The 14175-nt window shown below is 45.1% G+C and overlaps 1 protein-coding gene across 1 annotated transcript in view; it reads left to right on the top strand.

Moving 5' to 3' along the window:
• The first annotated feature begins 517 nt into the window (after window positions 1–517).
• The window catches only part of AFAP1L1 (actin filament associated protein 1 like 1), an 87649-nt gene continuing 73991 nt past the window's right edge, over window positions 518–14175 (top strand). The window contains exon 1 of the mRNA XM_077327080.1: window positions 518–767. Within this exon, the coding sequence (XP_077183195.1) occupies window positions 740–767 (28 nt within the window). The 5' untranslated portion in view covers window positions 518–739. The remainder of the gene's footprint in view (window positions 768–14175) is intronic.

Genomic DNA, 14175 nt, shown 5'->3' on the forward strand with positions numbered 1-14175 from the left:
CAGGTGTGGACTGACCAGTGCTGTATACAATTATTATTCCCATTATTTCCTATTGGCAAGCATGCTTTGCCTTGTTTCCTAAGGGTAGGCGTGCTTCCCATTATTCCCTATGGGCAGGTGTGTTTCCTATTATTCCCTGTGAGTAGGTTTGCTTTGCCTTGTTTCCTATGGGCAAGCGTGCTTCCCATTCTTCCCTATGGGCAGGTGTACTGTCCCTTAGTCCCTATGGGTAGGTTGGCTTTGCCTTGTTTCCTATGGGCAAGTGTGCTTCCCATTCTTCCCTATAGGCAGGCGTACTGTCCCTTAGTCCCTATGGGTAGGTTGGCTTTGCCTTGTTTCCTATGGGCAGGTATGCATTCTCTGTGGGCAGTTATCCATTGTCTACGGGCAGTAGCTGGCTCTGGTTTTAGTATGTCCCGTCATTGTGTACTGAGAGCCGCACCTGATCCGGAAGGGCGGGGCGAGCGGCTAGCCTGTCCCAGCGGAGGTTGTCTCAGCTCTGCGAGAGGAGAGGAGAGGAGGGGAGGTCCGGACGGAAGGGCGCTAAGACCCGGTCTTGCGCGCGGAGGAAACAGCAGGGAGGGTCTAGGCGAGCTGCGGTAGCCGGTTTAAAGGCTGCCGTTTGAGCGCCGGAGGAGCGGGGGGCATCTCACGCGTAAGGCAGGGCGCGGGTGAGTGGAGAGCGCCGCGGGACCAGGGAGAGGCGCGTCTGCCGCCCGCCGCGTCGTCTTCCCCAGTCATGACCGGGACCATGGAGAGACTCAGTGGTAAGCGAAGCACCGGGGGCTAGGCGCACACGGCTGCCGGTTGAGCGGCGGCTTTGCCCCGGCTCAAGCAACGTGCCTGACAGCAAAGAAGGATGCCGTGTTGGAGAAATGCCGGGGTGGGGTGGGTGGCGTTTCTCATCGGCATACCTACCGCTTTGCTCTGGCTTTTGCAAAGCAGAGAAAGTGCAGCGCAGGAAGGACTTGGCTCGTGCTTGGGGAGAAAGAGAAACTTCGGGGGGGGGGGGGGAGGAGAGGGACAAAAAAGAGAGAGTTTCTCTTTACTGCACTGCTGTTGCTGTCATCGCGGCTCTTATCTGAACCCTTCCCCAAACCGCTCGACCTATTGCGCGCCGTAGCCAGACGACGACAGAAGCCGAGCGCCTGGAAGACGAGCCGCTTTATGAGCGCAACCTTTCGCGGACTCGATTCCAGTCCGCAGCATCAGATGGAAGCGGCGAGCCGTAGCCGCGCAGGATTATGCCCTATGTTAACATGGCTGGAGCGGGCGTTAGCTGCTGCTCTGGCGCTCGGTGCTGAGCGTTAGATCATATTGGTGTGATCAGAAAAAGGGCTTGTGCCACGCCCACGTGTCCTCGCATTCGCCGCACGTTCCGCGTGAGGATGTACCATTACATGCTGGGACATGGGGATGGGGGGGGGGAATAGATCGCTTGAACGAAAATAATCCCACCATAATGGTTCCTTTAAAGCGGTGTTTCTCAAACGCCAAACGTGGGTGGCCAAATGGAATGTTGATTAGGAAAGAAATGGATAACGTGGCCGCGTAATCCTCGGTGCGCATCCATTGAGAAGCGCGTGGGATCAGCCACTTTGCCTGCCATCTTCCGCCTCCTTTTTAATAGGCGAGATGTTAGATGAGCCCAGAATGGTTGGGAAATCGCATTGTTTTTAATGGGTCTTTGTGTAAAAGGGGCGTTGGGGAGTTAGACACCCGTGGTTGCCAGATGGCATCAGAACCTTCTTGGATCCCTCTCAGGGCTGATTATTTCTTCACCAGTACTGGCCCCATCAAGATGAGAACAGGCCCGTTGTAGGAATGGTTTCCAGCAGGTGTTGCCTTGGCTCTCCATAGCAAATGCCCCTGAGGGGAAGCTTACATCTGAGCTATACCTCCATCGGAATATATCCCATCTCAGTCCTATGCATGTCTGCCACTTGGAAGTAAATCTTGGAATGTCAATAAGATTTACTCCCAAGTAATTGTACATAGGATTAGTTAAACCTAAGACGTTGTTGTAGCATTTTGAATTAAGCATAACAGCGAATATTAGGCAAGATTGGGCTCTTTGCCACCTTTGCTCCAATGTGTATGAGGGGAGGGGGCATTCCTAGGGAATATTTTAGAAGTCTGGGAATCTTGTTTGAAGAGTCCTGTGTATGGCGTCCACCAGCCCATGATCAATTGATTACATGCATGACTTGGTGTTTTGCCATGTGTTGTTGTGTTAGGTGATGGTCATAGAACAGACACATGAGGAAGCTGCCTGACTACTTGCAGCTGAAATTTCTTATTGGTGGGAAACCTTTAAACTTACTTGCAAATAACATTGTCTCTGAGGAAGTGTGCATGCACATGAAAGCTTGTACCTTGAATATACATTGGTCTTAAAGTTGTCACTGGACTCAAAATTTGTTCTACTGTTTCAAACCAACATGGCTACAAACTTGAATCTTACTTGCAAATACTAACATTTTTGAGCATTGTTTTTCTGGCAGTAAAAGGCACATTTGCTGTCCAAAGTCAGTGTAACACCATGGACTTTTCTTAAATATTCAATGGTTTAGTGAAACTTCAAACTTCTGAGACCCTTCTGAGTTATAATAGACCCCTTTTTAGAGTTTGTACAAAAACTTGTCTCCGGTTATCGTTCCCTTCCCTCCTATCCCATAGCTAAGTGGAACGTTGATATATATGTAGTGAAATCTTAACTGTTCATGTCTGGAAATGCTATGTATATCTCTACTGTATACAGTGTATACATTCCAGCAACAGTCTAGGCAGCTAAAGGAGCCTCATTGAGTTTCTTTCTTGATTTGTGGCTATAAATAACTCCTTTGCACACTTGTACACCACTGGCTTATGGTGGAATTGGAAGTCTTCTTTGACCAGGAGAAGTATCTGTAGACAGGAAAGGGAGTACCAAGGTTGACGGACATCAAGATTCATGGAAGGGGGGGGGGGGGAGAAAATGATCCGTCCCTTTCCTCTTCTGCTTCACAAAAGGTCTTTGAAACTATACAGTTAAAACTATACTAAAACCTCTTTGCATTGCAAAGCTTGGATAGGTCAAGAATTCTTTTTTCCCTTCCATCTGGAAGAGTCTTTCTCAACCTTTTTACTGTTGGGAAACCCCTGAAACATTCTTCAGGCTTTGAGAAACCCCAGAAGTTGTGTGATCATACAGAATACAGTTGTGGAGAGTTGCTGTGTTCATGTCCACACAGGGCCCCTCCTCTTCCCACCCCCTACAGGCCCATCACTGGCCATTTTGGGAGGGGAGTGGAGTTGACATGACTGTATGATCACAGGGCCATCAAGAACCCCCAGGGTTTCACAAAATCCTGATTGCAAAAGCCTGATCTGGAAGGATGAGTGATGCTTCCTGAAGGGATGCTTCCTGAAGGGATACTTCCCCCCCTTTACGGTGCCCCCCCATTTGTAAGACAGTAAGTATTCAAAGGCTGACCAGGGGTTTAATCAGCACTCATATCTCCCAACTTAGCTGACTTTGAAATATTCATTCTTGCACCTGTCCTGAAAGGAAATGTTTTTGCTGTCTGTTCATAAGCACAGATGAGAGGGAAAACCTCTATAGGTAGACTGGGTATTTTGATCATTGGGTTGCCATTGGAATGGTTATTGAGCAAATACATTTACTTCTGAAATATCATTAACCTGTTATGGACCATGCAGTGTAAAATTTACAAGACCACAACAAAGACAGCTAAGCAGCAAGAGGATTTATTTAGAATACATGTTTGCAAGCATGGAGAGAAAGCCATTTGGTGCATTCTCTGAAGTCTACATCAGTGCAGCTCATTTTTAAGACCTTGATACGTCATCATGATGTATCCCGAAGCTCACTCCCTATCTGTCCCTCTAACCAGTCAGGTTACGCGGAGGGCTCCCAGTCTAACCTATCACCGACAAATATATCTTATTTCATATACTTTTTTATAGAGAGAGAGATACTACATTCAGGTGCTATAAATCTCCTGTCTTGTTGCACATAGCTGCTACATTCCACTTTGGACAAATTCAAGGTTACTTTCAGAGATAAAGAAAAAACTTTATACACGTGGTGTTACAGCAGCCATTAATGAACTTAAAATGCACTCTGTCTGACCTAAGAATGAACTATGGACAGACTGTAGCTAAAGTGTGTGTATGACTCAATTGTGTTCCACAAATCTATATAATCCATATCAAACCAGTCTTCAGGAAAGCATGTAGATGCTTACTAATCAGCAATTAAATACATTTTCATAAAATGTTTACTAAAGTGGGAATAGCAGACATACACATTTGCATTGATCACTTCTCTCACTTTGCTCTGGTTAGACCTCACTTGGAATACGGCGTTCAGTTTTGGGCATCACAACTGAAGAAAAATGTAGAAAACCTGGAGCATATCCAGAGGAGGGCTACAAAGATGGTTTGGAGATCAAGTCGTATGAGGAATGGTTGAAGGAGCTTGGTCTGTTTAGCCTGGAGAAAAAACAACTAAGAGGTGATATGATAACCATCTTCAAATACTTGAAGGGCTGCCATGTAGAAGATGGAGCAGAGTTGTTTTCTGTTGCCCCAGAGGGTTGAAATTAATTCAAAAGAATTTTCAGCTAAACATCCGGAAGAAGTTCCTGACAGTTAAAGCGGTTCCTCAGTGGAACAGGCTTCCTCAGGAAGTGAGTTATTTTTCTTTGGAAGTTTTTAAGAAGGGGCTAGATATTCATCTGACAGAAATTCTGTTTTTATGAACAGGCAGATTGTGAGTGGGTGGGCAGGTAGTTATGAGTTCTTGCATAGTGCAGGGGATTGGATTAGATGACCCTGGAGGTCCCTTCTAACTTTATGTTTCTGTGATTCTATATGGAAATGTCAGGACCAAATTTTGGAGAAGAGTTCTATATGGCTTTGTCATAAACCAGAGATTCCCAGTCAGCGATCTGCAGGAGCAGCCAGAGGGGGTCTGCAGCCTTTCCCTGTCTTAATGGAATCAGTCATAAGTTAGGGCACCAGCTGCCTCCATTGCTTCTCTTCCTCCCCTCCTGAGTGTGAGTGAGTTCTCTCATGGTTTCTGCACCTGGGAGGGGATGGAGCCTGTATGTCTACTACCACTTTAAACCGCCTCCTGTCTCTCCCCACCCCCCTTGGATTTTCCTCAAGCCTGCCTGTTAATGCTGGGGGTGATTATTTCAGGGGTTCCCCCATGGTCAAAAGGTTGAAAAGGACTGTCATAAAACTCTTTCAAGAAAAAAGCATATATGACCACAGATATGCTTTGTATTGTAAGGGGCGGCAACATTACTAAGGGCTTTTCCGCACATTGAGCATTGTAGTGTGAAGCCTATATTAAACCCTCTGTATTCTATATTGCAAAGCATGATAAATAATTGCAATGCACCAGCACTCCACACTTCTCGAGCTGTCTCGCATGTTTCTGTCCTCTTTTCCTGCTTTAGTCTTGTTGCGCTTCAGCCTGTTTATCAGTGTCAATCACTGTGGCCAGCCAATCCTCTCCTGGCATGGCTGATTGATAGATGAACTTCTGGCAATCAATGCTTTAAAAAAATTAAATAGACTTGTTTAAATGCCTATCTGAATCTTCATAGAGGCACAGACAATCTCAGCCAAGGCACGGGTCTGCCTATTCATTGCTCCAGGCTGTTCTCCATTTTTAAAAAGCACTTCCCATCCCTCGGAAGAAGGAAGAGGGAGGCAGGTGCAAGGGTGGGACATTGGAGGTGGATGTAGTACCTCCATACCTTTCTTTTGCTGGTGGCCTGTTGGTTGTCCACTGGGGGAAAGTACTTTTAGTTTGGTGAATCCACTTTATGCATTAAAATGGTGGATATAGCGAGCAATTTGCTGGCCGGATGCAGGAGGTTGGGCAAGTGTATCACTATATTTATCATGTGCAGAAAAGCCCTGAGGTTCTCTGGGAAGTTGGTAATCTACCAAGAAAATTCCAGAGGAATGGGATGATACCATACTCAATTAGCAGGTAGGTATAAGTTACAGGAACCAGTGATGCAACAGGAGCATAGGTTCAGCCACATCAGCAGTGCTGGATTCAATTCTGTTTTCCTTTCCTCTTCTTAAATCCTAAACCTGCTTGCTGTGTGCTTAAATAGAAAATTGGAAATAAGAGCAATAAGTTTGACATCACAGGAGACCAAATTGGAAATCATGGGCCAGCACCTAGAATGGTACAGCAGTGGACAAGCCATCTTGTTCAAATGCAGTAGAACAGCCTGCGCTTGGAAATGTACTATTTAGGCATTTTCTGTGGTAACCATAGCACATTTAGGCAAATACTGGCAAATACTCCGGAAGATAGAGACAGAGTTCAACGAGATCTGAACACAATGGAAAAATGGGCAAATGAGAACAAGATGCAATTTAATAAAGATAAGTGTAAAGTTCTGCATCTGGGTCAGAAAAATGAAAAGCATGCCTACTGTATGGGGGATACGCTTCTAGGTAGCACTGTGTGTGAACGAGACCTTGGGGTACTTGTGGATTGTAAACTAAACATGAGCAGGCAGTGTGATGCAGCGGTAAAAAAGGCAAATGCCATTTTGGGCTGTATCAACAGAGGCATCACATCAAAATCACAAGATGTCATAGTCCCATTGTATACGGCACTGGTCAGACCACACCTGGAGTACTGTGTGCAGTTCTGGAGGCCTCACTTCAAGAAGGACATCGATAAAATTGAAAGGGTACAGAGGAGAGCGACGAAGATGATCTGGGGCCAAGGGACCAAGCCCTATGAAGATAGGTTGAGGGACTTGGGAATGTTCAGCCTGGAGAAAAGGAGGTTGAGAGGGGACATGATAGCCCTCTTTAAGTATTTGAAAGGTTGTCACTTGGAGGAGGGCAGGATGCTGTTTCTGCTGGCTGCAGAGGAGAGGACACGCAGTTATGGGTTTAAACTTCAAGTACAACGATATAGGCTAGATATCAGGAAAAAGTTTTTCACAGTCAGAGTAGTTCAGCAGTGGAATAGGCTGCCTAAGGAGGTGGTGAGCTCCCCCTCACTGGCAGTCTTCAAGCAAAGGTTGGATACACACTTTTCTTGGATGCTTTAGGATGCTGAAGGCTAGTCCTGCGTTGAGCAGGGGGTTGGACTAGATGGCCTGTATGGCCCCTTCCAACTCTATGATTCTATGATTCTAGGGGGGAAAGTTTATAAGAAATTGCTGCTGGAATGAACTGCTCTGGGCTACTGTGAAACCCTTCTGCTCTTCTGGGGTGTCTCTCTTTCTGTTTGAAAAGGGCTACTAGCAAATGGAAAGTGCAGCTCTTCTCCCAACTACAGGGTTTTGACCTTTGGAGTAGGTAGGAAGGAAGTCATGCTGCTTCCCTGCAATTACATTATTCCCCATACACCTTCTGTAAATGCACATACACTACCTCAAATTACCAATTAACAGTGGCTGCAGAACTAGAAACATGCTTGACTTGTATTACATTAACTGTAATGTGGCCATCTTAGCTCTGTATTGCCTGCTCAGCTGGTCTTACACCCTGAGGCTTTTGAGTCAAGACATCTAATCTAATCTGAAAATGCAAACCATTTAACATCCATTATATGTCTTCTCTCTGCCCATGATGTTCCATCCTGTCTGACAACTATGCAGATATTTGCAGGAGTGAAACAGAATGATTCCTTACCCTGTTTCCTACAAACTCACAAAAACTGTTGTTCAGCATTCAAGCTTGAAGCAGATGGGATCCCCTTGAATTGGAGCTCTCCTCTACGCACCCAAAAAATCATAGCATGCCTCTGTGTCTAGTTACATAGTTCTGTAGTGAGTCAATACGACAGAATGAGCTACATTTTAAAGTATAGGCAAGAATTACACCTGAAATTCTTTCATTAAGCTGACTAAACTTCACTATCTTGCATGCACTGGGCCCATTCCACATGTGTTGGATAATGCCCTTTCATTGTGCTTTTGCAACTGGGTTTTACTGTACAGAACAGGGAAACCTACTTCTAAAGTGCATTGAAAGTGCATAAACTAACATGTGTGGAATGGTCTTGCTTGCCAGTCTTTCTAGCAGCACTTTGCTTCTCCTTTGAATCCCCTTAGCTCTTCTTTACTCTTCAGTGCATATCGTCTTGTCCCTACATAAATTTCACACTTTTTTTTTGCCCTTGAGCAGTTTATGGTTTTGCAGCCCCCAAAAGCCACCTGCTACTTGTTCACTTCAGAAGGATGCAAAGAGGTAAAGCCCACAGATTCAGAATAGCTTTGGTGACCAGTTCTGTATTTTTTTTAAAGTGCTGGTTAGCCAGTATTTATTAGAATTAATATAAAAAGAATAGAAAATAAAATAAAATAAAATATTATATTAGATTGTGCCTTGATATTCCACTAGTACACTTATTGACTGTCTAAACAGTCGATATAATAGCTCCAGAGTACTTGGAATTTATAGATCCATTATTCCTTAAACTTGTAAGCTTTGCAATTTTAGGCAACTCCCCTAATTTCTCAAAGCAGTCTGACACTTTTGAAATATCCTGAAGTTTCTGAAATCTGGTAGCTATCATGTGTATCGATTTCCACCTATTGACCACATAAGTGCATTCATTCTGTGCATGCAGGTGAAAGAGATGAACAGGTTTCAAGGATAAGTGTATTCACTACTTCCTCCCCCCTCCCACCACCTTTACTCTAGATCATGAGTCCCCAAACTTTTTCAGGCTGTGGGCACCTTTGGTATTCTGACAGCAGGTGGTAGGTGAAGCCACAAAATGGCAGTCACAGTACAAAATGTCAGGGGGAATGTTATACATAACGGTTACAGTAATTCTTCAATAATTCAGGTAGAAGCTCTGTTTAACAGGATCCTTTTAAAATGAATGTATTGTTTAAAAGCATTTTCTTGCATATACACAGCTTACTTCCAATTAGACAGTGAAGAATCAGCTCTCTAGTCAGAAGTCCTGCTGGGCAAAAACTCTATCCACTTCTCATAAATTCTTGATGGGCACTAGGAAAGATCTTGGCACCATGGCACCCACAGGCAACACATCAGGGACCCGTGACTTGGCTCCTGCCTTTTCTTCTATCAAGGGGCATAAATGGGGGCACCCATGGAGCCTTACATCCAGCCAGTGACCACAGCCAGACATGATTACCTTCAACAAAGTTGCTGCATCATGGATCTTCCAACAACATCCTGCTTCCTGTCAGGACCTAAGCATTAGAGTTTGTGTGTACAGCTTATTATTTAAAAGCATGTTACATAAAGGTTTCCTTTTCTAGTTGCAGTCATGTATGTGTGTGTCTCTCTGTGTGTATACCCAAAGGGCACTGGGGGAATCTGCAAAGCCTTATGCAGACTGGGACCTCTGTATCTGAGGGACGGCCTTTCCAAATACACCCCCCAAAGAGCACTCTGCTTAGCAAAGTCTAACTTGCTGTGATTCCCAGCCCCAGAGAGATGCACTTGGCCTTGACCAAAGCCTGGTGGAAGGAGCTGCCTATAGGAACCCAGGCCCAGAGACCCAGGCCCTTATGGAACTCCCAAAGTTCTGAAGGGCCTGCGAAATGACCCTCTTCCACTAAGCATATGATTGAAGCCAAGGGCTGCACTTTAACCATCTGAACACCCCCCTCCCCCCCCAATGCCTAACTACTCCTGCAATTCTTTGCCTGGTTGACACTAGAATATCACCTATATGCTCCCGGGTGGGATAGGACAAGCTTTTCTTGAATTATTTTTAATTGATGAAATTTTAAAAAATTTAGTTAGGTTATTTATTGTATGTTTTTTAAAAAACTGTTGAATTATTTTAGCCCCCCCGAGACTGTTTGGTGAGGGGTGGCCTAGAAACTCAACAGATAAAATTAATGAAATTAATAAATAAGTTACTTCTCTTGTTGTGATCACTGTATGCAGCCTCCCAGCATAAGTGTGGCCCTGTTTTGCCACAGAAAAAGGGTGACATTGCACTGGGCTCCCACCCAATCCTGAATCATTCTTGATTTGCTGCCTAAACTTCACTGTGGGAATTCCACCCTCTTCTAAAATGTAGCCAAATTGAAGGGTGTGTTGTGAAAGAGGGAGGGAAGGAGGACCCAATCACCCCCAGCTGTTACAGAGAACAGCAGAAGAATCTCTCCCAAATTGCTGCAATTCTTTCCCCCCTGCAAACTGAGCCACTGCAAGGGAAAGGGAATAAGTGGCTCTTTCTGACACACTGCAAAGAAGAAAAGGGGACAGAATCCCTTAGGTCCATGTTTGTCAACTCTTTGGGGGCTTGGAGATGTGAATCAAGGAGCTAGCAGGAGTATTGTGGGGGGAAATGGCTGTCTGGATAGCCCAGGCAAGCCGTCAGATTCAGAAGCTAAGCAGGGCTGATGCTGGCTGATATTTGGATGGGAGACCTCCAAGGTCTTGGGTGGTGGTTCCTCTAGGGAATATGAGGGGTCATAATGTAGAGGAAGGCAATGGCAAAACACCTCTGAACATCCTTTGTCCAGCTGCCAGACAGCCCTAGAATCTCCTAGCTATCCTACATTCACACCATAATATATGATAATGTTATAATAAATAATAATAGGTGAGTGTTTAAACAGATAACTAGGTTAATCAGATTGTTTGCTTCCTTCCATTATTTTGGATGTGCTCTGCCTTAACTCTTGACACTCTCTTCAAGCCCTTCACTTGCCTGCTAATTCCAATCTATTTCATCAACCCCCACTTCCAAATTCTAAAACATTATCTGTTCAACATTATCCTTATCCATTGTTGTTCTTCTATATATTTATAAAACAGCCTATGGGGTGGGACATGTCCGGCTGTCCAAGTTAGAATAGGAACAATCAGGGTGCAGCCAGCTTCACCCTGATTGGCCCTGCCCCTGCAGCTCCCGCCCTCCATCCATGGACTCTAGCCTCTTTGCTCTCAGATGCCACAGTGCCTAGAGCCTACAATACGAGAAAGGAAGAAAGGTTCAAAACACAAACAGAGAAAAACAGAACCTTTCCAAGGCAATTGGTACAATAAATTTTATATATCAATAATTTTTTAATGACCAACCAAAACGGTTTCTAGATATACTCCGTTTTCACAATTTTTCTTCAGTGGTTGATTCCTTATACTCTTATCAAGCAATTTATATATATATATAGACTAGTAATCAAGCCCGCTGTAGTCCCAATACAGCGGGCACTAGCAGGGGCTCGTGAGTTCGGGGGAGCAGCTGTCCGGCTCTCCGTCTCCCAGGGGCGCCATGGAGTCGTGCCTTGGGGCGGGATGTGAGCCGCCAGCGCCCACACCTCCCCCCCCCCCGTCCCAGAGCCTATTCCCAGTTGCAATGTATGGCTGTGAAAGTTGGACCATAAGGAAGGCCGAGCGTCAAAGAATTGAGGCTTTTGAACTCTGGTGCTGGAGAAGACTCTTGCGAGTCTCTTGGACTGCAAGACGAACAAACCGGTCAGTCCTAGAGGAGATCAGCCCTGACTGCTCCTTAGAAGGCCAGATCCTGAAGATGAAACTCAAATACTTTGGCCACCTCATGAGAAGGAAGGACTCGCTGGGAGCGATTGAGGGCAAAAGAAGAAGGGGACGACAGAGAATGAGGTGACTGGATGGAGTAACTGAAGCAGTAGGTGCAAACTTAAATGGACTCCGGGGAATGGTAGAGGACAGGAAGGCCTGGGGAATCATTGTCTATGGGATCGCGATGGGTCAGACATGACTTCGCACCTAACCACATAAGTTATTCTGAGCCATGTTTTGCCCATATAAGCTTTTTGTTGTGTCCACTGCGTGAAGCTAGGGTTGCCAGACCCAGGCTGGGAAGTCCCTGGAGATCTGGAGATGGAGCCAAGGGAGGACAGGGATTTCAGTGGGGTACAATACCATAGTGCATCCATTTTCTCAAGGGAAACTCATCTCTGCAGTCTGGATATAAACTGTAATTCCAGGGGATCCCCAGGTACCATGTGGAGAAGAAGAGTTGGTTCTTATATGCAGCTTTTCTCTACCTGAAGGAGTCTCAAAGTGGCTTACAGTCGCCTTCCCTTCCCTCTCCCCACAACAGTCACCCTGTGAGGTGGGTGAGGCTGAGAGAACCCTGATATTACTGCTCGGTCAGAACAGTTTTATCAGTGCTGTGGCGAGCCCAAGATCACCCAGCTGGCTGCATGTGGGGGAGAGCAGAATCGAACCCAGCATGCCAGATTAGAAGTCCACACTCCTAACCACTACACCAACCTGGAGGCTAGCATCCCTAGGGAAGCATTTCTGAAGAAGTGAGCAGCGACTCACAAAAGCTGCCACAAATTTTGGTAGTCTTTAAGGTGCTATTGGACTCTTGCTCTCCTCTTCTGCTACTGACAAACACAACTACCCATCTTGATTGAAAAGAAATGAAATGAGGAAATAAGTGTAGATGCTAATCAGACTCTGATGTCAAGATTCATACAACTGGGTGCGAGATTAAGGCAGTTAGGGTATTGCTTTTAGAGAATAGTGAAGTGTTTCCCGTTGCCAAGACTCAAACGTACAGTGACTTGTTTCATCAGTATTACAGCTGGAGTGAACCCAGGAACTGAAGCTAAGCCTAGGTGTCTTCTTTCCCCATATTGCTGTTGAGACTTCAACTTCCAGACTGAATGCATACTCTGAAGGACTCTCCCATGGAGGCAGAATTTCTGTTCAGCTTCTGATGGCTGCAAATAAAGCCCAGGACATATAAGTGGATGTAATAGTACCTTCAGGCAAGCAAGCAAGCATATTTACTGAATGGTATTTGCACATGTATTAGTCAATAACTGCCCACATAAAGCCCCAAAGTAATGGAGGTGACTGACAGGGTGCCAATAATACATACATTTCTAGGCCCTGGAGTGCTGTGTTCCTCACCTTAATGTAAGGTGACCAGATTTTAACATTGGTAAAGCGGGACACCATTGACCGGGGGGGGGGGGGAGGTCTTGATTAAAAATTTAGTCTATATAGAGCAACAAAAATTTGCATAGAAGGCATAGAACGCAAAAATAATATTGTAATATATATATATATATATATATATATATATATATATATATATATATATATATATATATATATATATATATATATATATATATATATATTTAATTTCAACATAAGTACAATTTGCCAGGTGCCCCCAGATGTCCCTCCAAAAGTGGGACAATCTGGTCATCTTGCCTTAATGGCCTGGGGCCTGATTGTGTAAGTTTGTTTGCATAAGTACCATTGTCCATATAAATGAAGCAGAAGCACCCTGGGGCTGGTGAAAACCTTCCCTTCTTAGCCAGGGACAATCCTTTACAGATAGCTTCTCTGTGGCCTCTGTTTGAGCACCAGGATCGAGGAGCTATCCTGAGTATACTCTGAGTATGCTGCTGCTCTGCTGCCCGCAATGCTGTGGTGATCCCTAGTAGACCTGCAGGATCGAAACCTCAGTCACAGCACTTCTTAAGTACTCGGTGTCCTTCCAGGGAAGAGCCCTGCAAGGTTATTCACCGATCCACCCGCAGGTTTCCGGTGCTGTGCTTGTCAGGGCCTACAAACCTCTCCCTCTCTCTCCAGCAAAGGAAAAGCTGTGTTAATAGGAAGCACAGCCACAAGCTGTGACCTTAATGCCGCACCTGATTCTGCAGCAGTGTTTGGCAATGGGCGGAAATGGAAGGGCTGGGCTGGGCTGGGCTGGAAAAATATTCTTGTCCTGTTCTTGAATGAGCTGGGAAGTGCCCAATAGGGAGTACCTTATAAATTCCAGTGCTCCTTCCCCCCTCCCTCAGCACCATATGGCAATACAGGGGAAAGTCTCCAATTACTTATTATACAGCTGTCACTGCCATAGAGATTTCTGTGCTGTATGTAACAGATTGCATGACATATGACACAGCATCTCCAAGATGTAATCCTAGTGCAGCCCACATCCATTTTCCAAGTTGCTATGACAAAGGGACTGTGTGGGATTTGCCGTCTGTCTCTAAGGGATACTTTGCAACTGGATATATGGAGCAAAGAGAAAGCAGGCTGTGGATTTCCAATAATAGGTCAGTGCAGGAGAAAGAGCTTGTTTCAGGAATGATAGCATTGAATAACTTTTGGGGACAAATTTTAAATTACTACTTTTAGAAATGTCTGCAATGGCAATTCTGT

This window comes from Paroedura picta, chromosome 3 (genome assembly GCF_049243985.1).
Source record: "Paroedura picta isolate Pp20150507F chromosome 3, Ppicta_v3.0, whole genome shotgun sequence".
Classification (NCBI taxonomy): domain Eukaryota; kingdom Metazoa; phylum Chordata; class Lepidosauria; order Squamata; family Gekkonidae; genus Paroedura; species Paroedura picta.